Below are 23,978 nucleotides of genomic sequence, written 5' to 3'. Positions count from 1 at the left end.
AAGATTTTTTTTCACAAAAAGATATGTTTTAAAATGATTGTTTGATTCCACATTTTGATGCTTTTATTCCCAATTGGAACTGGTTTAAAGTGTTTCAGGCTCCAAAATCTTTGGTAAATGAAACAACCAAGAGATAAAAACCTTTAAGCCAGCAGTGTCTAAAGTTGGTCTTCGAGGGCTGCTGCCCTGCAGGTTTGGGATGAATCCCCGTTTCAACATACCTGGCAAATGGATCCAACAGCCAATGAAGTTCTACAGTCAAGTGTTTTGGAGCAGGGATGCATGGAAAATCAGCAGGATTGTGACCCTTAAGCGGATGCACCCCAGCTTGTCTCTCTGTGGACATGGCCTAAAACAGGCTATGGATAATCAAACCCTTGCTGACCCATCCACACATTGGTCCATCCACTGGGTTGGGAACCATCAGGGGTGTCAAACTCCAACCACCAACACAGCTGATTCAAATCAAATGGATCCAGCTGCTTCTTGTCAACATATTTATGGATTTCTGTTAGGTGTGTTGGAGCATGGAGACAACAAAAAACCTGCTGGATACCGGCCCTCGAGGACTGGAGTTTGACGCCCCTGCCTTATATCATCTGGTCCCTCTTATTTCATTTAAAGTTCCATAAAAGGATTATGATCACAGTCTTCCTAAAAAAAAATCTGTGACCCCCCCTAAAAACTTGGGGAAACACTTTTTCATACATCTCAGAGAGGCTGCTTCACTTGAGCCCCCACCCCACCCTTCTTAAACCCTCTCACCTGCACAGGTGACGCCATCATGTAGGATGTAGTTGCAGCACTTATCACACCAGGTAAGCTCCCCTCCGGACTCAAACACGTGTCCATCCCCGAACTCCTCCTTCACCCTGGGGTCTTTCTCTCCAGGGGAGAAGATGGTCCTCACATCGGGTCGGGACTCTTTCTTTTTCCCCCGGGGGCCCCCTCCTCCGTTTCTCCGCTCAGGACTCATCTGCGGCGGGTCTCTCTCGCTCCAAGCCGCCTTCAGGCTCTCCAGGCTGGTGGGCTGAGGTGACAGATGCGCTCGGACAGCTTTCATCACCCCCGCGCCCTTGTTGTTGGCTCTGGAGATCCGCATCTTGGCGCCCCGCGGCGGCCACGTCGCCTTCGTGTCGTACGGCGTGGAAACGCTGAAGTGAACAACCTCCACGGTTACCTGCGAGTCATCCTTGACCGCGGAGCGCGTGGGGGAGTATTTACCAAACTGCTGCGAGACGTTAAACATTACGCAGGTTTCACGCTCCACTGAGCCAAGGTGAGTTCAGCAGCGACAGGAAGGCGCGAGCCTCACGTTTCAGCACGCACTGATGCGACCTGCAGCTCGCGACCCGGTTTATGGTCGGAGAGCAGGTTGAGGCGGTTGCAGGTGAGCTGTCAGAGAACAGGTTGGATCTAATTTCCCCAAGTAGAGCGGGACATACTGTATTTATACAAGTATGCAAATGTAAAGGTCATACTCACTCGAAGTAACTCATCTTTAACAAACCTTTTCATCGGTTTAATTACTATTTTTTATGGAAATGGTTGACATACATTGAAAAAGAGGTCTCTAAATACTTTTTTATTTAACGGAATTTTTACAGTAAAAATTGATATTACAATAAAAAACCTGGCAGGTAACCCATAGTATACAATTACTGCTGTAGGCCAGGGTGCAGTTCTGCTTTTAGCCACAAATTGTGCTGTTTGCTTTGTTTTGGTTCTGTTTTTCACGGTCACGCGCAAAGATTACTTCAGTAACTTATTAAAACTCTTACAAGCTGCCGGAATCTCTTCTTTACAGACTTGCTGATGGTCAATCACAGTTAATCTTTGGAAAGTATGACCCTTAAAACTAACTAATGAGTTCTTTATATGGTGTTGATTTATGAAAGATGCTCCTAACTAGTTGGGATGAAAACACATAAATCCTCTTCCACATTGTACCATGTTCTTTATTGATGCTCTTTGATAGAACACAATGAATTTACAACACCAAAAAAACATTTTACATTGTGCAAATTGTTGCATCTGAATAAAATAAAGTCTTAAATATTTTTGTGCTAAAAGTGCAAATGCTGATCAATACATTTAACATTAACCTAATACAGTAATGCAGGTTTAACATTTCTTTCATATGGTCCCCCTACTAAAAATCCTCCTAAAATCTGTGTTTTCCGCTTACTGAATCATGAAGACACATTGTGATGGTATAAGAATGATTTACACTTGGCTTATTTTCCCTGAAAATTAAAAATACCTGAAAATAGTGATTATTTGTACAAACACACACCTGTATTGCTCTTACGGCTGTAAATGTTGAAACACGTGTACAATGATTTGACCTTACAAAATATAAAATGTCACAAGTCTGATATCTTTTCCATATAAATAATTTCTTCCAGTTCTTTCACACGCGATGAGGCTGAGAAACCGAAGTCAAGTCGCACTGAGGGAACCGTTTCACAAAGACAGCTTTGCCTGAAGGCGGCGCTGTGGAGCCACAATCAATCAACCTCCTCATCATCACTGTCAATGGCCACCTCCTGCATGAAGACAACAGACATTCAAGTCATGTTGATGATGTGAAAAGGTTTATCGGTCGTAGTTATTGTTCTGCTTACATATCCGCCCTGCTGCTGCGCCCAGCTTGAATAGTAGGCCTGCAGGTATCTGGCTCCGTGCTGCAGTAGGCTGCTCATGGGCAGCGTTTCCACGGCTGACAGACGGCTGGTGATCTGACAGAGGAAAAAAACAAAACATTCAGTTGCAAGCATTTATTTGTCTTTTGACCTGAAGGATGAGTTTTCTAGCTTTGAGTCTGAATGAGTCATCACATCACAGCTGTTCTGTTGCCAAATAAGTACATTTTACCCTCTGATTTGAGGACAAAACAAATAAAAAGTCCTCCTCACCTCGCAGGTCACGGCAACCTGAGTTTTTTGTGACGCTTGTGGTCCCAGACCGCTCGGGTTGGAGCTCCTGTAGCCTGTACTTATGAGCAAGGTGTTCATTAGCCTCTCAAAGAAGCTGTAGTTGAGGAAAAGCTCTGGACCGATGTTGGCTTGTTTCAGCTGCAGGTGGGACACAAGTAACATGACCTGCTTAGTGTTTTAACGACAAGCAAACACATTCAGCAGCAGAAATTATTTACAGCAGACGTTTCTGCATGATGCATCAGCAAAAACGACTTGATCTGTGAACTTTGGAGCTGCCTGCTGCGGTGCAACATGGCTGCGTGTTACACACCAAATCCAGCAGGAAAGACATCAAATATAGAAATAAACTTCCACATGTTAACCATGAACCAGGGATGTCCAGCTCCGGTCCGCAAGGACCACAATCCTGCAGTTCCTGCAGGTTTTGCTGTATCCCTAAACCTGCAGGACAGGAACGAGTGCAGGACCGACTTTGGACACCGCTGCCGTAAACTCGCAGGTTCAGAGTTACAGTAGCTGATTTCCACATCAGAGGAGGTTGTTTTCTCACCCTCTCGTTTAATTTGTCTCCGTGTTCCCTCAGCAGCAGGCCGACGATCCTCTCCACGTCATCTGAACAACAAATCGCATGATGATTAGATCAGTTGTTTTTAAATCAGCTCTCCAGTTCTCACTCGTGTTGGCTGGTAGTCGATGGTTACCGAACCAATGTGGAAACTCACCATCGTTGTCCGTTTCCAGCTCCGGAGGACTGAGCTTGATTTCATCCGCGATCTTCGTCAGTCGGTCTGCTACCTCGTCCAGCTCATCCTCCTCTTCCTCCTTATCTTCACCTGCAACAGGAAAAGACAAAGAAAAACAACACTGAGAAAATGAAAGTGGGAGGCGTCAGGAGTTTATAACCTTCATTCCAGATAAGTACGAGAACAAACCGGTCATGCGAATTAGTCCGTTTCTCTCAGGAACGTTATGGAAACAAGGAGCTGGCAGAATGAAAGTTCCTTAAAACGACTTGTAAACATCTTATGGGTCCTGAACTCATGTTCAACTCAACTTCAACTTAATTTATATAGCGTCAAATCCTGGCAGTGCCATCTCGAGACGCTTTACAGAGAGAAAAAAAAACATAATGAAAGCCAATTCATAACAGAGAGTTGAGTCCAACTCAATCTCCCATCCTGAGCAAGCACACTGGCGACAGTGGGAAGGAAAAAACTCCCTTTTAACAGGAAGGAAACCTCCGGCAGAACCCGGCTCAGGACAGGCAGCCATCTGCCTCTGCTGTGTGGGGGGAAGAGGACAGAAAGACAACAGACAACAATGCGTCCGACGCGGAAGCATTGCGTGAAGTGGGTGTGTCCAAATGAATCCTGCATGGAAGAAGACTATGTGCTTTTGTCCTGATTCAATTCGGTGCCGATTTGATTTGAATTGTGATTCTCATGATTCTTCAATATTGCTGATTTTTGTGGGCTAAAAACAAAAAAAAAAAAAAATGTACAAAACTTTTTTTCCACGTCTTTTCTTGATTTCATTTAGGAAACGACACAGTAGCCAGACCATCATTCTGCTGCTATAATGCCCAAGAAGTCAAGTAAAATTACTAATAAATAAAAACAAAATTTTATAATGGATTATTTTTTATTTAAAAAAGAAAAAAATCAATTTCTTTGAGAAAAAAAAAAGATTTTAAAATTGCGAAGCAGAAAACACCCTGATATTCGATATTCCCACCCCTAGAAGAAGTATTCTGAACATCACACGACCAAAGGCAGGCAAGGCCCTGTTTCTCTTAAGTCATGTGACCTTCTGGAGTCGTTTGCGCCGTTGAAAAAGTTGCAGTAAATACAGGAAGCGTTCTGCAACATCTGAGGTGACGTCGAGGATTTTACGTTTACATACCAGTAGTGATTTACATACCACCACTGATTCATGGCTGATATACCACCATGTTAAAATCTGACTTTACTCAATATTCTTTCATAACCCATCATCAGAGTTACAAATCCATCTGTATGTGACCATGTGTAATATCACAGGACTGTAACCAGCACATCAACACTCCCACACGAATAGTTCAACTTGGTTTTGAGTCTTCAAACTTTTGGCGAAGCAACAGGTCGTAAAAGATTCAACACATCGTCACTATGATGAACATGTCAGACTATTTTATAAGGGTGGGAAAATTTAATCGAAAAATCAAATATCAGGATTTTTTGCTTCACAATTTTAAAATCTTTTTTTTTTGTTGTTAAAAAAAAAATCTTTTTTTTTTTCCAAATAAACAAAAATAATCCCTTTTTTTAAAAAATAATTTTTTATTGATGGTGTGGCTACTGTGTTGTTTTTTCCTGATTGAAACCAAGAAAAATGACAAGAAAAAAAAAAAGTTTGATACATTTTTTTTGTTTTTAATCTACAAAAATAAGCAATATTGAAGAGTCATGAGAATTGCAATTTAAATTGAATCGGCACCCAAACAAATTGGAATCGAATCGGGACAAAAGCATATCGTCACAGCCCTACTATTTAATTACCAGTCATAGAAAACAACTGCTAACCAGAGTACAAGTCTATCACCATCATTAATTATTTAGTTTACTGTCAGCAGTAAATTCACCAAAGGTCCAACAAACGTCAAGCGTATTTGATCTGAATTTAATTAAAATAGATTTTTATGTTTAAATTCCTATAAGAGAAACTGGAGAAACTTTAAATGCCTCCTGCTTCTCTACAGAAACAACGTGATGACTACATTTGTCAACTCCGTCATTCTGACTGAAGACCTGAGATTTTGGACTGAAAATCTGTTTTACTTCCTGCTGAGGCGGTAGCGACATACTCACCCTGTCCAGGAAGAAAGCAACTTGCCCTGACGTTGTCCCCAGTCCCTGCCGACTGCGACAAGTCGTCTGTTCTTTCCGTGTCGTCGGTCTGAGGTTTGACACATTTAAAGAAAGATGAAAAGTGTCTCCATCCCTTCTTCCTTCTCTTCTTATCTTTGTTTTTCTCTGGCGTCTCCTCTGTTCCAGTCTGGCTTAGCGTCTGAGACGGAGCTGTTCCATTTGCATTGCTGCCCCCGTTAGACGTGACCAGGCTGGGTTGTGTATCCGCCCCGGCCTTCTTTCCTGACCGTCTCCTGGTTGCATAGGCCATAAGGATTCTGTATTCCTCCGTGTCCTCCATGCTGTTTGAGCCTGAGGAGGTTTCAGGGACAGAGTCTGAGGTGCCAGTGTGGCCATTGGAGTTGGAAATGGGCTCCTGTATTTCCACACGCTCATTCGCCATCTTGATTTCAAGTCCAGAGAGAGGAAAAAGAAAAAAAATGTCATTATCTTAAACCAACAATAAACTTAAGGCTCATAAATATGCAACTGGATAAGTGGTCATGTCATCCTGGATTTCCAATTAAAGTGCAAAACCTTGGTTGTGAATACAATATATAAAGATGAAGGTGGGGCTTTATTTTAACTGTAAATGTTACAACACGATGCATAAACTATATTGTTTACCTCAAAACATAATTAGTATAAATCAAAGAAAACTATTTTTCTGCATGTGCAGATGAAGATTTGTTTGTTGAGGGCGTATTGTACGACACTCGTGAGGTCAAATTACGGCTTGTAATGACGGTTAGAGTTGAAGAAAGGACAATGAACGTAGCATCTCTGCGGTGGTGGGGAAGAACTTCTCACACATTTAAAGACATTTAAGTTTAAATTAACTTGTCTCCATTCTTCAAATAATCAAATTATTATTGGATAAATTAATGTTTAATTTAGTGCTTTATAATACTCTCATATAGACTCATTGTCTTCTAGTGGGTGTGGACCAATATATGTTTTTTAAGACGTTATTTAGTTTCGGTTTTTGTTTTTTCTTTTTATCTCGGAGTCTGTAATAAAGACTGAATGGTATTGAGATTATTTTTTTCTTATATTATTTAATAACCTGGACCCTTTCTCTCAGAATGGCAGCTTTTAGTTGTTTTGTTTTGAGTTTTTTTTTTCTCATTTCCATGACTCAACTAACTGCGTTCATCTGAACTCACATCAACTAAAATTCTGTAAATTTAAAGAAATTACAGAAATCTGCACATCTGTCAGGCTGTAAACTTTGTTTTTTTCCCCCTTGATGAGAGACATTTTGGTCAAATTCATTTTGGCTTACAGTTTATTTATTTATTATTTTATTTTTATACGTCATAACTTAAAAAAGTGATTTCAGATCACAACTTTACTGACTTCACTACTTTTAAAAACAGGTGTTCACACAGAATACGTGAAACTGTATCACTAAAACAATTAAAACGTCTACTTTTCATCATATGAATAAACTCATATAAACATATCAATGCCAATTCTGTCATGTTGTCATGTTAAACATCACATGACGCGGTTCATGTCGAGGCTTATCGCCCCAAATACGTGACAAATGTAACAACAAACTAGAATAAATCTGACACTTAAACAATACAAGTTCACTTAAAAGTTATTTAGAACTATTTTAACTACCTGATAAGATTGATCAATCATATAAAACGTGGTAAAATGGTAGTTACTGACATCTGATCAATACTGATCAGGTATTGATCTTTTCCGGGTCAGCAGTTTTTTTACAATCTTTTTAAATGAGAAACTCTGACAGATTAAACTCCAAAGATATACAGTGATGATAATAATAATATTAATAAAGACACTAAAAAAAAACAGCTACTTACTGTAGTGAAAAGTCGACAAATAGACGAAACTTATCCGTATACCTTACTCCTCGGCTGAAGGAGCGCAGAATGAGCGTGCGTCCTGCGTAACACGCTCTTTATCTGCGCCGTCATTCGTTACGTCACATATACGTAACACGACGTGAAACCTTCTCATTTAAATACATGTAAATAAAATAAATAAAGGTATATACAATTCGTGCTCGTTTATGGAGCTTTTCAACATTTAATTAAATATCTTGGGTTTCTACTTATTATTTCCATAAAAAATCCCTGATTTAAACTTTTCCCGTCGCTTTGTGACGAACTTCGTTCAACATTTGAATCTGAAAATGAAACTATCCTGACAAACAGCAGTGACTAAGCAAAACTTTCCGTTTCCTCATTTAATTGTAACTAGTAATGTGACTCAAAATAAGTTCAAACAGTGAAACATGGGGTTCTTTGTCATTGTGATATTTTTATTTTGTTCCCATAAACATTTTAAAATAATTATGCACAAAGCAAACCTTCATGAAGAACTGAGGAGTGTTTAAGTATACTCAACTTTTCAAAGACCTGTGTTGGTCAAATTACAGAAACTTAATGATCTTTCCTCTGTAGTAATAAAAAAGCTCCCACACTCTTACTGACTTTTAAATAAGTACAATGTCAAGACACAAGAATAATTCATTTTTTATTATCATCAAGATATTTGAAATGTGTAAAAGTATCACTCTTTTCAGATTACTCATCTTTATGTGTGTTTACATAATCAGAAGACTACAGAGCCTGAATAACACACTCAAATATGTCAAGAATCCTTAAAATGCTTCCCTCCGGTACACTGTATGTGGTGTTTAGATGTCAGTGTTAATTTGAGTTGTATGGCCAATAATTTGTTTTTACACAATTTGGCCTCAGAAAGTGTAAAAAAGCAGATCCTCAAAAGATAGTTGCAAAGTTTAAAATATTTTTTTTCTACCAAAAACTTTTTTTCTGTCTTCTTTGTTATTCTTATTTCATGATATAATGAATGGTTTGACTTTTCTGGCCTCTAAAAGCTATTGAGATGATGTTGATGATGCTCAAAGTTGCACTTCTTTCAGGGGTTATGAAAAAATGCAATAAATACAAGAGATCTATGCACATTATGTTCCGCTGCATCCTGTCCAGGTTTATCTCACAGACGGTAAAACCACTTGTACCTGTTGACACTGCACGCAACTCTTTGGAAATGGTACAACGGTTTCTGGCATCACATGATACAGACATCTTGTAACATGCTCAGTTAAAAGAAACTGTAAAGTATGACTCAATCTGACTGTTATGCTGTTGTAAACCTCCAAGACACATGACAGTTTATCTACAATAATAAGGGTGAGTTATTTTCTTTTTGGATCTTAAAGAACTTGTTAACAATAAAATGAATGAGTCTATATATCCAACAAATTAAGCTGGAAATGGATAGATTTATTACTACTTTTAATTTAAAAAAACTATGGTCTATTTTTTTTTATTTGTGAGCAGTTTCTTTTATGCCACTTTAGGATATACTGCTCTCCTTTAAAATAAAATTCCTGCTATTGTGCAAATATATTCTGTTTTCAACCCACCTGCTTGCTTAAAAACAATACATACAATTGTAACCTGTCTGTTACCAATTCACTCATGTGGCTTGTCAGTCCAAAGACATGGGTGTTAGGTAAGCAGGTCACCCTTGCAAATGAAACTGTCTAAGTGGGACTACCAGCACTAATGAAGGTAAATAAGTTCAGTAAATATTTTTATTTAAACATATACATGTGTATATGTGTGTGCAGAAGTACTACAGCAAGTACTTGGAGAAACTTAGGCCAGTCTCCCAACCCTAGAACTCCTAGGGTATTTTTGCAGGACCCTCAAACTCCCAGGCCTCTGGTAAAAACTAGTATAACTAGTTTAATCTGTTTTTGTTGCATTAGCATTAATGAAACTGAAACTCGTGCTGAAACATTAGTCATCAGAGGTAAAAGACTTTGCAAGTGATTCTTTGTAGTTTTGCTCCATTTGACATTATGATGGTTTGATCAGATTGATCACAATTCTTTTCATTTACAAATACCATCTTAGCCTGATTGATATGTACTTAATCTAATTATTTATCACTGTACATCCTCCATGATCACCATTAGATAAGGTTTACAGTTATCAACTCACCATTAAATCAATTAACATATTTGTATTTGCTTCCCCTGTCTGCACTTTAAAGTCCATTGTAAACAAACTGAATACATAATATACTTTGACTTGGAGAACGTGCTTTAATTAGTTAGAGCTAATTAGCAAATTATTGCACATTAACACAGTAAACATTCAATTGCCCAAACATTGTGATGTTAGCAGTTTCCCTGTTGCAACACACCTGACCCAAATCAATGCCTCATTACGAGGCAGGTGCAGAAGATGACAATAAGTTCTTGGAGAACTTTATCATCTTTCAAGTGTTTTGTACCAGAGAAACGCTAAAACCTGTAGGATGGTAGCTCTTGAGGACCAGAGTTGGTGGCCTCTGTGTTAGCATATAGCATGCTAACACGGAAACATTAGCATTGTCAGTTTGAAGTTAGCAGCATATTAAGCAAATATATTAGCATTAGCTTTAAGTTGCTAACAAATGTTGATAAAAAATAAATCTTACAAAAAGTAGTTTTCATTCAGCTGCTAACACTTTTAGTTTGTCACTATGTGTGTTAAAACCTTTGGAGTGGCTTTAAAACCACAGACTGACAAAATTAGCTCTTTTAAGATCTTTAATTATGTGAAATTTAATAAAAGATTTAGGTGCTGTTGGATCAAACAGCTTTACACTTTTGACTTATTGAATATTTATAATAAAAGTATGGGCAGAAAATGTGATCCTATTTCTCGTTGACTAATCTAAATGTTAATATGTAAAACACTGTAAAAACCTATGTAAAAGTTCAAGCTAACAACATATGGATGTTGTTAGCTTGAACTTTTAACATGAACCAATTGCAGCATTGAAAACTCTCAGCCTTGATGTTGCATTTCAAATGTTTTCATGTAAAGATCTTTATTTGACATTTTACTGACTGTACTGTAATGATCTTTATATATACAGTACACATATTAAATTATATTAATGTAAATACATGTGCAGTTCAGTCAGCTACTAATGCTCTTTGTTAATAAAGATAAATTGAAAACACTGAAATTGTGAAGTGTGGAGTCACTTCTGAGCCACCTTGCATCCAAAGTCAGATGAACAGGCGTGTTTATCACAAATAAATAAGAAAGCCACAATAATAACTGCATCAATAGTAATCCCCGAAAACAGAAAATGAGGTCAAAGACAAAAACAGCATCATAAACAAATTAACAAAACAACAAACTTCAAGTAATCCCATCATCATCAGCAGCAGCAGAAAAATAAAATACAAAAGCAAAACAAAAACACGCAATACATGCCCAGCCTTAGAAGAAACGCTGCTATAAAAATGTTAAACTATAATAATTTATTAGTTTAAACAACAATAATGCCATTCTTAATGCCATTACCAGAAAACAAATTGCAAAGAGGTAAAAAAAAAAAAAAATCCATGCATAACTAACTGATGAGACACAATTCAGTACAAAGTCATGATTCTACCAGAGTGATAAGAAGCATCGTGTACGTCATTTTATATGGGCCCGGTTTATTCACAGCCATCTCCATTCATCCCCAATATTTCTCAAACATCTTACCTATTTCAAAGGAAGCTCTACATTTTGGTTATTTAACCGCAGTAGCCATTGAGGAAGTCATGTATTTTTAAAATACATTTTTAAAATATAACATTGTAATGTACTAAATTAAAATCAGGAGCCCATATTTGGTGGTAGTTTTAGACACATTATAGCAATCACTGTCAGAGACCTTTAATATATGAAGATATGCAAGTTTTTTTCCATATTATCTTACAAAAATCAAGATCTAGAAGGTCCTGTGCTGATTTGGAGCTTTTGGGCCTGACTGTCCAGAGAAGGACAATTCTTCACACCTTCTACACAACACAGTGAGGAAACAGTGTTCAGTCAGAGGCTTCTTCACATAGCTGCAAGTGAGAAAAATACATGAAGTCCTTCCTGCCAACAGCATTCGCCCACCAGAGCAATATAATTAACCATTTCCCTCCAGGTCATTACTAAAGTATTTTGGCAACAAAGTTTTACAGTTTTTAATCCTGAATTTTCAGTCTTATCTTAAATATTTATTATTTTTTTTAATCAAATTTCTTTAAACAAAAAAAAAAAAACTCTCACAGTAAATGTTGACAGAAAAATAAATAACTAAAATAAATCATAAAATGTTCAGATGAATTAAAAAATTGATCATTTCAAAGGTTTTCAGTAACACTGAATTACTGAATAAGACAGAAACCGACCAAAATGAGACTTCCATAATGGCTACATGCAGTTTGTGGAATATCTCATGAAAAACCTGGGAAAGCTCTGTCCACTGTCAATATCACTTTAGTTTACAACTTTTCATATCAGAGATCTCACAGGATTGTTTCAGTCCTTTAACACACATGACAGAAAAGAAGACAATAAAACAAGACAATCATAAACTCAACCGGCACTGAAGTAACATTGCATATTCAATACTCCTCCGTGCTAAATGGTCAAACATTAATGTAATGTAAACGATTAAGAGAGAAATGCAAAACAAAGACGTCATCTACTCATATTGCATTGAATATGGCTCAGATTTTTGTTTTTTTTATTTTTTTTATTTTTGGATAAATGCCGCGCACACACACACACACAAACACAAACATGTACGACCACGTGCACATGAGATTTGCATGAAAACACTGAAGTTCTCATCCTGTATTAACAAACAAGCACACACCGCACTGAAAGCTAGATGTCTCAATGCCACTGTGATGTTTAGTTTTAGATATGAATGGAATGAGTCTCATCAGCACACACACACACACACACACACACACACACACACACACACACACACTGTCATACACTTAGCATGTAAAAAGCATTATCAGGTAGGAGTACCACAATCTGGCTGTGAAAACTTAAAAACTAGTTTCAGATGATTTGTTGGAAGTTACAGGACAATAATAATGATTAAAACACTGATCAGATGTGACATCATGGCCGCCTGTGTGACACTGTGTGTCCTTTTCCTCCAGCCAGGAAGTTTGTGGCTGAAGAACATCTCCATACTTGTTTTGGGTCTTGTGGGTTGTAGAAGCTCGATGATAATCAAACATAAAAATACTCTTTATAATGAGCAGTTATTAACATTTCTGCTTGGTGGTGATGACGTTAGAGCTGATTGGTGCAGACTTGCTTTTTAAAACCAATGCTTTGTGCTGGTTTACTCCCATCATACTGGGCAGATACTGGTCTCTGCTCACTGAGTGACGCAGCAGGTTCAGATGTATTTTGTTCCTTATAGTTTCTGTTGCGTTATTCTGATGTCATTTAATTTTTTTATGATTAAAAACACATAGAAAATGGTGAAAAGTGTGTCTTGGCTTTCTGAAAGATCAACTTGACACCTTCATGATGACTTTTTTGATCAAATTTACCATTATTCCAAAAGACGATGACAAAACCTTTGAGATCTGTACATTTTAGGCAAAAAGATTTTTGCTATTTATTTCCTAATAATCAGTGGAGGGCCAAATATCTTACATGTTAACAACAAGCAAAATAAAGTTTGTTCTGACTGAAAGGGTCTTCACATATTTACTACATGGTATTTATTGATCTCATCAGATCTTCTACTTTGATATAAATATACCTTTGAGGGAAAACACAAAACACCTGCATCGTATTTGGCATGACAACCTTAAGAACTGCAAACTGGGGATGAATATTATCTCTGGGTTTCCATATTCAAATCAGACAAGTCAAAGAACAGAAATTTGGATGAGTGACACTCATTTCCTCCACGGACACAGTTGCGCTACGTTTACTCTCTACTAACAGATTACTGGGGATGCAGCGATACCACTACCAGTATCGGCACGGTACTATGTGCCAAGTGTTTCGATACGACAGAACCTGATACTAATGTGAAAAACTCAGGCTGTCGACGCACGAACACACAAAATTTAAGAGACTAATCTGTTTGTGGACAAAAACGTTGTTACTCATCCCACATTAAAAATCCAAATTTGGCTTCAACTCGGCTGAAGAAACCAGTTTGAGGCAACAAATGTTTTGTCACCAAAAACCTCTTGATGCACGAAGATTTGGATATTTTTGAAGCCTTCCACATGGAGGATAACTGCTGGACAACCAGTGGATTTATCGCATCATCACTCAGTCACTACATCTGACATTCTGGTCCACCTACCTGTAATGGGATCATAGACTGTATAGGAAAGATGGACGGAGCCTCCGGCGGTTAAAAGTGAAGCCTATGCGGAAGTGCATAAAACTGCAGTTCCCCCTTCATCCACTAGAGGCTGCAAAACAGAGCAAATCCCCATAGACTCCCATGTTAAAAAGACCAACTTCACAGCAGAATTAAACATGTTTATTTCTGCTGTGAAGTTGGTCTAAAATGGTTGAAAAATCCATTTTAGGTTTAATAATTCAGGTTTACCTTCATGACAACTGTGGGGGGAGTGAGTTTTTCTCTAACTCGCCCTTTTAAAAGTAATTTAGTCTCAAAGTTTGTCATATTTGGGGGCGTGTCCTTTTGATTGACAGGTATACAATCTCCCGCTTCAAGTAAGAAGAACGTAGAACAACCGCAGTTTTTAGCAGGTTAACAACGTGACTTAGCTTTAGCTCGCTTACCTCCGTTAGCTGGTTAGCTCCTGTTATCTCCGGGTTAGCTTGGTTAGCTCTTAGCTACAGGCAGTTTGCTCGATGTCAATCATCCACCATGACGCTCACAGCCCCCCTCTCAGCTCCACCTCTTTGCCCATATTTGTATTTTTTGGGCGAGACGACACACGTGCCCCTGCAAAGATGGTGATGGTAGGAACCGCCCACCGAGCTTCAATTCAGCTCTCCAGAAACCTTTCGGTGCGTCATGGAGGCTCCGTCCATCTTTTTATATACAGTCTATGAATGGGATTTATTACTATTTAAACTAGAACTCTGTGTCAGGAAGTACTTGTACTTAGTTTGAAGAAATGTGGTATCAGTGCAACCTTGTTTTTTAGTCTTAGTAGAGACATTAAGGATTTTTTAAAATTTATCAATAAACTTTTCACTGTGCCTTGAGGAGCAGTCCAGTCAGCCAAGTCAGCTGGAATTCATCCATCTAGTGGTTTTATCGTCTGACTCGCCGTTTCTGAACGGTCTGTTATGAACAACAGATAAAGGGAAGGAAGTTTTGGAATAAGGAAGTTCAGTACAGGAGGTACTGCAGGAACTAACAGACCGTTTCAGGGCTTCTGTGCAGATATATAGATTACAAAAACGCTGTTATATAACTGGATCAAAAACAATCACGAAAGCGGGGGTTTGTTTAAACCAGTAAATGATACGTAGTTCCTAATAAAAAGTTGTTTGTCTCCTGGGAAAGTTCCTGCTGTGGTAAAATTGATATGTTGTGAATTTTTTCGAATGTTTTTTCCAACCTGTGGCTCAGCGGTGGCTCAGATGACGAGTGAAGCTGCTGTGAAAGAGCGTCACTGTAACGTTGGAATGTCTGGAAAAGTCTACCGACAGAAAACAAAAGCTTGATGCTGGAAATGTGAGTGAACTCGATATGACACCACGTCAGTGTAATGTCTTTGGCACGCAGGTTTTATGGGATAAATATACTAATTCTATCTATGTTTTTTGTGACTTAACACATCTTCAATCACTGTAAAAGTCTTGCAGAGTAAAATGTGAGCAAAATGACTCCATTAACAAGACGAACAGCAGAGCTCACGATGTGTGGTCAAATTGCACTTGCATCCTGAACTGTTAAAACTAAAGACAGTCAGTTAATCAGCACAACCAATAAATAGATTATGAATAAATAAATACAAATAAATAGCTGACAGTTAAAATCTCCACTGCAGTGCAGCTGCGAGCGGAGGCAGTTCGTCGCTGCCTCTGGCTTTGTCTCTGTGTTTGTGGTGTAAAAATGTTCACTTTTAACACACTTTTCCCTTCCAGTTACTCTTTGCTTTGACTTTGTGCAGAGTCCAGAGTGCAGAGGGAGTGTGTGTGGGTGTGTGTGAGCCTCAGACAGCTGTCTCCAGGTCTTCGTGAGAGGCAGATGACGCATTTTGCTGGGAGCTCAAGTAAGTGACGAGCTCAGAGTCTCCCTCTGCTTGGTCCGCAGGTGTCTTCCCCTGGTGGACATGCACACACATGTTAAAGTTTCGGAGTAATTTGAGTCATTCTGTAAGTATTCTCTACGTCTGGACAGTCCCACTAAATGGTAAACACTGAGACAACAAGCAGGAGCTCCGGGCAACCAACAAAAACAGATAGAAATGCAAAATAAAAGGTGGATAAAACACAAAACTCAACCTCCCCTGGCTTCACCTAAAGAAGGAACTTCCATATTTGCAAGTGCAGCTACCTCCAATGCAAATTCTCACTATTAAGCATAAGGAGTCTGTTAAATGTTCTACGCTCTTCATTACAGACAAAAAAAACATCAACGGAACCATTCAGACAAAACTAAAAACTACCAAGCATTCAACAGACTGTAAGGATTTTAACCCTTTAAATGTAAGTTAGATTACGTTAAATCACTGTTTTCCTCTCTTTTTAGGGCATAAAAATTCCCATAATAATCCATATAATCCCATTAAGGCTAGTTTGAAGTTGGCAGATTCGGTGTGACTTTGGCCTACAGCAGTCAGGTATGAGGCAGTTAGAAGTAAAGTGTTGTAAAGTGTCAAATTCAGCTTAATCTGTACTTGTTCACTGCAAAAACTGAAATCTAAGATTAAAAATCTAAACTGAGTACACATATGCTTAAATTTTTTAAGGGTAAGATAATTCTTTTGTTGTTTTAAGAGTATTTTTACTTGTTTTGGGAAGTCTTGACAAGCCAAATTTTCTTGTTCTGTTGGCAGATAATTTATCTTATTTTAAGCAACATTTACCTAATTTTTGCATTTTTTCTTTTTGTTTTTTAAGGCCGAGTTTTTGCAGTGTTATGAAGATGCATTACTGAACTATGATGATATTTACTTGTTATTGTTCCTGATGAACAGCTGTTTGGACCCAGTCAGGAAGCAGGAAGTCTTTTTCTGTCTGTTATTACAGATTAAAGAACAAAAAGTCGGCATCTGTTCCTGTTGCTTTTGTTTACCTTTTAAATGCTCCCACTTTTGTCTGAACCAAAGAGTCACAACACATTCAGTTTAAACTGCAACACAACAGGTGATTTTTTTTCATTTATATCCCAAAAAGGAACCAAAACTTCTATCTTTATCCTCCATTTGCCTTCTTCTGCTTTTCCTTTCACTTTATATTGACTTCATTCAGATAATCAAAGAACCGAAAGGCAGAGAAGAAGGAAGGTGGCCACACCCTGAGAGCAGGTGAAACTCTTTTCCTGTAAACCATGTGGATGCTACCTCTGAAATGACTCAGCTTCGTGGGAACTCCGCGGTTTGGATTCTGTCAGACAATTACCTGGAGGTTGGTCTTGTCTAGCGAAGCCCCGGCCTCAACCAGCAATCGACACACGGCGTGCTGCTTCTCAGAAGCTGCTTTATGCAAAGCGGTATTCCCTCTACAAACAAACACACACACACAGTCTGGTTATCAGTCAGTCTGGAAAGTCCTCACATTATTATAAGTGTGAGTCAGATCCTCCACAAGAAGTTTCTAAAGTTATTCCCCTCATGACAGCTGGCTTTTCATGCTTTTCAGGAAAAATAGTCTGTTATGGGATTTATGTCCCATTTATATTCTAATGCTTTCCTATACAGTCATCAATACGGCTTTGCAAAATTCATCCTACTTATAAGGTTTTACTTCACCTGGTTGACAAAGTTCACCTGATGTTGAAAGTAATGAATTCACTTGTGGCGTCTTTTCATAAGCAAACAATAAAATCCTTTCAGATTTGGTGTGCAGTCACAACATGTTGGGTGCACGCTGGTGCTTGCTTGGGGCGGCGCAGATTGGGTTTCCATATACAGAAACAGCCAATGAGTTTCACACAGTGGGGTCCCACAAGGTCCATTCTTGGACTTTTGTTGTTTTTAATTTATTAAAATGACTCTCTTTCTGTGTGGAGTTTCATTGTTCTCTCAGTGCCTCCCACCACCAAAGACATGCATGTTAGGTCAACTGGTTACTCTAAATTGTCCCCAGTAGTGAGTGTGACGGGTTGTGTGTCTCTTTGTGTTGGTCCTGCATAGACTGGTGCCTCTCGCCCAGAGGCTGCTGGGATAGGCTCCAGTTCCCCCGTGACCCTTGATTGGTCTAAACAGTTCAGATAATGAATGAATAAATGACTCTGTCTCACTCAAACATTAACACTTTGAGAATGCAATTGTAGGCCTAGCTGCCTACGCTGCATGGTTCAAATTAAAAAAATTATCTTTAAATGTTAAAAAAAACAACTAGTTTTTTTATTTTTACAGGCAAAGTGACAGACAATAAAGAATCTGAGCTACTTCAGGTATGAGCTACAAAATTCCCGGGAGTTGTTGGTGACGACATGAAGAGAGCATGCCGGGTGTGTCAGTAAGAATGAATCCATCACTACAGTAAGGAGGTTCAGTCCTCTTGGTACAACACAATTTCCTCTCACTTTCTTTTACAGCGTTGTGTTTCCTTCTCTCATCGATTGCAGCTTGACCTGAGGGAAGCACTTTCCCTCCAACTCTCTACTGGAGTTTACTGCTTGTTTAAAACGACATGTCGATCAGAACCACGCCTTTCATCGTGACAATTTATGAAATATTTTTCAAATATGCATTTTTGTTTACAAGCAGAGGTGTATAAAGTAGAAGTAGATGTAAAAATAAACATGTTTTTGGATGTAGCGATGCATCTAGAACAGGTTCCTCTACCTGCAGTGGAGCTGAGCTGATTAATTCACCTGGTTTAGTAAGTGGTGGGAAAGAGCTGCTTTTACTTTATACACCTGTTTATAAGTTTTTGTCTGCTGAAGGCAAAATTCATAAACACTTCAATAATTATTTTAAATCAAACTTGTTTGTTTATTTATACAATACAGGAAAACCCCAGGATATTCATCCTCCTCAGTGTGTTGCTCATCAAGGTCAATTCGCTGTCCGATTCTTTTCATGTTTTAATGGTTCATGATGGAGGCTTTTGGTTATTTAATCGTTTGTCTGCTTGCTGTATTATTTTTATACAAATAAACAAATTAAAATTAAAATAAGTGGATGCAATAAAACAATAACTGTATGCACAACCATGAATATGTGGAAAGAAAATGTTAAGTATCTGACATACTTCTCTCTGTCTGCTAAATCCAAAAGAACCTTTGAGCCTAAAAAATAAAAAGGAGAAACAGAAGAGATGATGACTTCAAGGTGAAAAATGAATATTGTACCGTAAACATTCAACCCTGCTGTTTCCCAGGATCATACAGATCCTCACCTTGTTGCAGCATGAAGCCGACCACCTCTGCGTGTCCATTCTGTGCAGCTAAATGTAACGCTGAACAGCCTCCGGAGTCTCTTACCAACAAGCTGACGCCTCGACGTACGCACTGTGACAGCTGCAGAAACAGCAAAGAATGAATAAATATATTAAACGAAGCTCTGTGATGGACTGGCGAGCTGTCCAGGGTGTACCCTGCCTTTCGCCGAAAGACTGCTGGGATAGGCTCCAGCTTCCCCACAACCCTTCATCGAACTAAGCGGTTCATGAATGAATGAATATTAAATGAGCTCATATCCTCATCTATCTATAAAATGATGACTAATATAAACATAAAATACAACAATAACAGTGTTAAACAATACAGAAAACAAATAAATCCTGAGTAAAATGCTGCTTTTTGATGCTCAAATACCCTCTCTAACAAATATTTTCCATTACAGATGCGGCTGTAATTCATCTTTTAGTTTAAAAAAATAATAAAGAAGTAAATTATTGAGAAATCATCTCTTTATTCCCTATTCATAAAAGTTAAGATGTTCGTTCGGTAAGATGTTAGGAAACTGACAAGAGAATCATAAAAGCAGCCACATTTATGTTTTATATTAAGCATTATTCTGAAACATTTTATTGTCTTGCTGTTAATATTTATGGGCTACATTTTACAACATTATATAATATACAGCCTAATTTCAGTGTATATTTGCATTTTTTAAAAAAAAAAAGAAATTAAGTAAAAGCTGGAAAGAGAGCATCAACAATGGAGAAAATGTAAAAAATCTCACTGAAACCTGCAGGTAAACCTATTTAAATTGATTTAATGAGGTGAGTTAGTGTTTGATCATACATGTGATATATAATATCAGACATCGATGTAGAAGCTGAACAGGTTTACAAGCTCTGTCATGTGTTTATATTTAAAGTGTCCCGTCTGTTTACTGGTTTTGCAGCAAAGTCCCAACCCAAATGCGTTAAATAGAAGTTTCACAGCCTGCTGGTGTTAACGTTTGTCTGTGTGAAAGTACTTTACCGTAGAAAGATCCCCAGAACTGGCAGCCGTCAGAAGTGCTGCAAAAGAAAAGAGGAAAAACCCACAGAGATGTAAATAAATCATTATAATAAGTTTTTACACTCCCCTGAATAGCACATTAAAATATGCTAGGTGACAACAGTGGCCTTAAAGTAGATGAAAAAATATAATTTTGACTTTAAACCAGATTACATAACTAATACCTCATAACATGTAGTTTGACTTCTAGTCTGGGAGGTACAAAAAAAGAAAAATAACTTGCAGGAGCTGAAACCTGTTTTAAAAACACGTTTTTATGTTTTTTTTACAACTTTTGGCAGACACAGGTTTACTTGTGTGAGTCATGTTCAGAAACTTTACAAACATGCAGAGTGCAACATATTTCCAAACGTAAACATTAAAGGACAAAACAAATTATGTAAATGTGAAAGTCAGTGTTTGCATGGTGTTTGTGCGTCGGTGTTATACCTGACTCATCTGCTGTCAAGGGAGCACTGCAAGCAGGAATAAAGAGAATCAAATGAGCAATTCCTGACAAAGCAGCTACAACAACATATTTATTATATGATTAAAGTTCTATGATTGGGTTGTTTAATTATTCACTAGTTATACTGGCTACAAAATAGGAGCAAAATGCTTAAAAAATTACCCAAATGGCTGTTTTCTAATGTCTTTTCTTGTCCTGCCAAGCTGGTTATTAATTGATAGTTAAGACATCTTTAATAATCTTAATTTTTTTTTTTTAAATTAATTTTTATTTTTTAAAAAAACAAACAAAAATAAATAAAGAAAGAAAAATAATTGTCTTAATTTTACAAATACTTTTTCTAGCATAAAGTCTTGACATGGATGGAGGAATGTTGAAATGTTTGATATTTAAAAGTCCATTTTGGGAGATTTAGTGACATCTACTGATAGAAATCTCACATTGCAGCCAACTGAAACACTCACTTTTAAAACCATGTTGGAAATCTGAATATAATCCACTGGATTAAATTATTTTGAAATCCCATAATGAAACTATTATTTCTTATAATAAATTACTTACTTACTTATTAATTACAACTAGAAATTGTTTGTGAAACAGTACTGAGTCTCTCCACCAGTGGTGGGCCTTGTAATAAAACTACAGAACCTATTCAGGCTGGATCCTATAATTTTCAGATGTCCTTTGAGACGTTGATGGTTGTTTGTTTAATTCTGGATTTCGTGTTTGTGGGTCGTCAGTCACTGAAAGAAACAAGGATGCTAAAGCCTATAACACTAAACTGTAGCTTTAAAAAAAATGGCAGATTAACCAAGAGGTGAAATCCTGGTGGTGATGTTAATATCTCATATAATCCATTCGAAAAGCACTTTTAATCAGTTTGTTTTATAAAATCTATTTTTATCTATAAAAATCTGAATATTAAAAAGTCTGATCCTGATCTAGAGGCACAAAATAACTCATTTTCTACTTTTTTTTCCCTTGAAAAAATGGTTTTCAAATAAACTATGTCCCCTCTTTTTGTCGTCTCACCCAGCTGTTGGTTCCACCACCAGATCAGGCATCCCTGTAGAGGAGCCCTGGCTCACCGCAGGTCCCTCGTGGTCCAGGATGAACACCTCGTCCTGACATATTTCTGTCACAAAGTGGAGATGCTCCTGCAAACAGAAAGGATGAAGGCAGAGTGAGAGGACTGAATGAAATAATCAGTTAAATGACTTCTGAGCGCATGTCTTACCTGAGCCTTATCAATGCGATAGAAGCGATCAGCTGATGTTGCTGTGGAGAACAGAGACACATATTTGTGTTAATGTTATTGATTAGCTTTGAATTCCTTAAATTGATCACTTAAACTCTAGTTCAATAACATAACCGCAGTTGCTTGATATGTTTTATTATTTTATTCCTGTCACATGTTTCCCCACAAATAAACGAGAAAAGTTCTTTATGAAGATCAAGAACAAGAATATTTTATTCATCCCTGAGAAGAAATTCAAGGTTATTTTTTCATTTTTATTTTTCAAGAAGAATACTTCATTCTTCTTGAATAGAATCAGAAAGAATATTTTATTCAAATTTGAGGAAGATCAAAGAGCTTTCCAACCGGGTCAGGGACACGATCACGTTAGACTTGAACTTTACAAAATATGAGACATTTTGAAAATCCCAAAGACCTGCAATAAATCCATCACCGTAAAATGGAAATAATAAAACCTGCTATGGGAGGTCCATCCACCAAACTTTACACACCAGGCAAGGAGGACTTTAATCAGAAAGCCTCGTTTCCTTTGAGCAGATCTGTTTGGTCCGGTACGGTCGGGTACGCTATGTTGTGTGTTTCCATTATAAAACTGTCCCATACAAGTCAAATCAAATCTGATTTTATTGATAAAATGCCCCACACCCCCTTCCCCCCACCATTATGCACACATACATGACTCATACACACAGGTACATGTACAGAACCACACACTGTGTGTACACAGCCTATAAAAACTTCAGAAAAACTTGTACAAAAAAACCCCAAAGAAACAAAACAAAAAAACAAAAACAAAAATTGTGGCTGAATACAGAGGACCACCAGTTAGGAAACAGCATCTGCACCAGGTCCCTCCAACAGCCCGCGGTCAGAGCACCTCCACCCCCATGCCACCACCTCGTGACACTGCCACAGACCCCCCAGACCATGAAGATGCCCCCCACAAAACAGAGATAATCTGGCCAGAGCCAAGAGCAGCGACCAGTGCAGGCGGCCCCCACTCAGGAACACTGGAGAGTAAAAACAACAAATGACCTCGGATAAGAACATAAAATAAAATAAAATAAAATAAAATAAAATAAAATAAAATAAAATAAAATAAAATAAAATAAAATAAATAAGAAAAAGAAATGATAAAATAAAATAAAACAAAACAAAACAAAATAAAATAAATTAAAATAAAACAAAATAAAATAAAATACAATAAAATAAAACAAAAACACAAAACAAAATAAAATAACACAAAACAAAATAAAATAAAATAAAATAAAATAAAGCCATTTCAGGGCCTCCTTCAGTTGCAGATGCATAGAAAATGGTGCGGAGTGGTTAAGGTGGACTTACTTGCACCACATGATATGATCCATTAACTAAAGGACAGAAAAGCGTCACTGCCCACAACAGCAAGCACGAACAAACAGCGTTGCCGTTCAGCTGCGGTTCAGTTGCCGATGGAAAGATAAAAGGTAAAGAAGGTCTGTGAGGTCTGGTGAGGTCATGCTCTGCATTAGGTCTAAACCCTGCATGCACAGTGGTGGTCCGACATGTTGTGGAAACACTCTGGTTCCTTCTAAAAGAAGGTTTCCAAACCGCTCTGGCCCGAACAGAACCGCTCAGTAGAAAAAGTGGCAAAAGAGACCAAAAATAGCCTCAAAGGAGGTGTAAAGCGCCGCATTAGAGATGACTCTTTGTGTATAGCAGAGGAAGGGAACCTGGACCCTCGTCCTGCAAGTTTTCCATGTGTCACTGCTCCATTTGCTCTTAATAAGATGTGTCAGAGCAGGGACACATGGAAAACATGCAGGACTATAGGAAACTGTGAGACATACCTGACTCATATAAAGACTGGTCTCTATGGAGGTGTCCGGAGAGAAAATGCTGCTTATAGAAACATTCGGAAAATTTAACGCCAGTCTTCCTTAGATTTGAGGCTGAAGCTGCTTCTCTGCATTGTATTCCAGTTGGTTTTAGGACCTCTGAGGTCCTCTTCA

At 38.0% G+C, this 23,978-nt stretch overlaps 2 protein-coding genes across 2 annotated transcripts in view; both read right to left on the bottom strand.

Moving 5' to 3' along the window:
* Positions 1–2,068: 2,068 nt before the first annotated feature.
* On the bottom strand, positions 2,069–7,722 carry LOC306773092 (uncharacterized protein). Its single transcript, XM_079262817.1, has 7 exons — positions 7,663–7,722; positions 5,789–6,230; positions 3,665–3,775; positions 3,493–3,554; positions 2,919–3,077; positions 2,628–2,741; positions 2,069–2,549 (listed from the first exon to the last, which is right to left on the bottom strand). The coding sequence occupies exons 2-7, from the start codon at positions 6,228–6,230 to the stop codon at positions 2,511–2,513; spliced, it is 927 nt and encodes a 308-aa protein (XP_079118943.1). The 5' UTR covers positions 7,663–7,722; the 3' UTR covers positions 2,069–2,510.
* Positions 7,723–15,277: 7,555 nt separating this feature from the next.
* dgki (diacylglycerol kinase, iota) overlaps positions 15,278–23,978 on the bottom strand; it is a 105,771-nt gene continuing 97,070 nt past the window's right edge. The window contains exons 27-34 of the mRNA XM_079262898.1: positions 21,967–22,007; positions 21,762–21,886; positions 20,711–20,736; positions 20,243–20,280; positions 19,210–19,330; positions 19,063–19,099; positions 17,263–17,362; positions 15,278–15,962 (exon numbers count right to left, since the gene is read on the bottom strand). Coding sequence (XP_079119024.1) covers positions 15,852–15,962; positions 17,263–17,362; positions 19,063–19,099; positions 19,210–19,330; positions 20,243–20,280; positions 20,711–20,736; positions 21,762–21,886; positions 21,967–22,007 — 599 coding nt within the window. The 3' untranslated portion in view covers positions 15,278–15,851. The remainder of the gene's footprint in view (positions 15,963–17,262; positions 17,363–19,062; positions 19,100–19,209; positions 19,331–20,242; positions 20,281–20,710; positions 20,737–21,761; positions 21,887–21,966; positions 22,008–23,978) is intronic.

This window comes from Telmatherina bonti (genome assembly GCF_933228915.1).
Source record: "Telmatherina bonti genome assembly, chromosome: 23".
Lineage (NCBI taxonomy): Eukaryota > Metazoa > Chordata > Actinopteri > Atheriniformes > Telmatherinidae > Telmatherina > Telmatherina bonti.
This window is presented reverse-complemented; position numbering and strand designations above follow the sequence as displayed.